The 556-nt window shown below is 61.2% G+C and overlaps 1 protein-coding gene across 1 annotated transcript in view; it reads left to right on the forward strand.

Moving 5' to 3' along the window:
• Positions 1 to 441: 441 nt before the first annotated feature.
• EMH_0066720 (uncharacterized protein) overlaps positions 442 to 556 on the forward strand; it is a gene marked incomplete at both ends in the record, with an annotated part of 2,225 nt that continues 2,110 nt past the window's right edge. Inside the window, one exon of the mRNA XM_013498541.1 lies at positions 442 to 554. Coding sequence (XP_013353995.1) covers positions 442 to 554 — 113 coding nt within the window. The remainder of the gene's footprint in view (positions 555 to 556) is intronic.

Raw genomic sequence — 556 nt, forward strand, 5'->3', positions numbered from 1 at the left:
GTTTGTCTCCTTGTCCAGTTCGTCACCAGCTGTCTCCTTTTCAAGGGCCAGGCCCCCGCTCAGTGTCTCCGCTAAGGAGACCCCTATTCCTTACCAGCAGCAGCTGCAGCAGCTGCTGCAGCAGCAGCTGCAGCGGCAGCTGCAGCAGCGACAGCAGCTGAAACTGCAGCAGCAACTGCAGCAGCAGCTCAGCAGCAGCAGCAGGAAGGGCTGAGCTGTCTTGAGGCCCTCATTGGCTCTCCTTTGCTGATGTGCTGCTCCCCAGCTGAACCCTTGTTGCAGGGGGGGCCCCCCTATGGGGGCCCCCCCACAGGGGGGCCCCCCAACAGGGGGCCCCCCAACAGGGGGCCCCCCAGCTGCAGGGGCCCCAGCCCGATATTTTCTTTGGTTGCTGATGATCTTCATCTGCTGGCGAGAGAAAGAAAACGCCAACGTACTTTAATGCCGTCGCAGGAGAGTCTCCTTGAGGAGACAGTTGACCCCACAGAAAAGGAGACAGCTGTCTCCGATAGAGAGCGGTACAGCTGCAAGCAGCAGCAGCAGCAGCAGCAGCAGC

Source organism: Eimeria mitis, genomic scaffold (assembly GCF_000499745.2).
Source record: "Eimeria mitis Houghton genomic scaffold, Emh_scaff3506, whole genome shotgun sequence".
Classification (NCBI taxonomy): Eukaryota; Apicomplexa; class Conoidasida; order Eucoccidiorida; family Eimeriidae; genus Eimeria; species Eimeria mitis.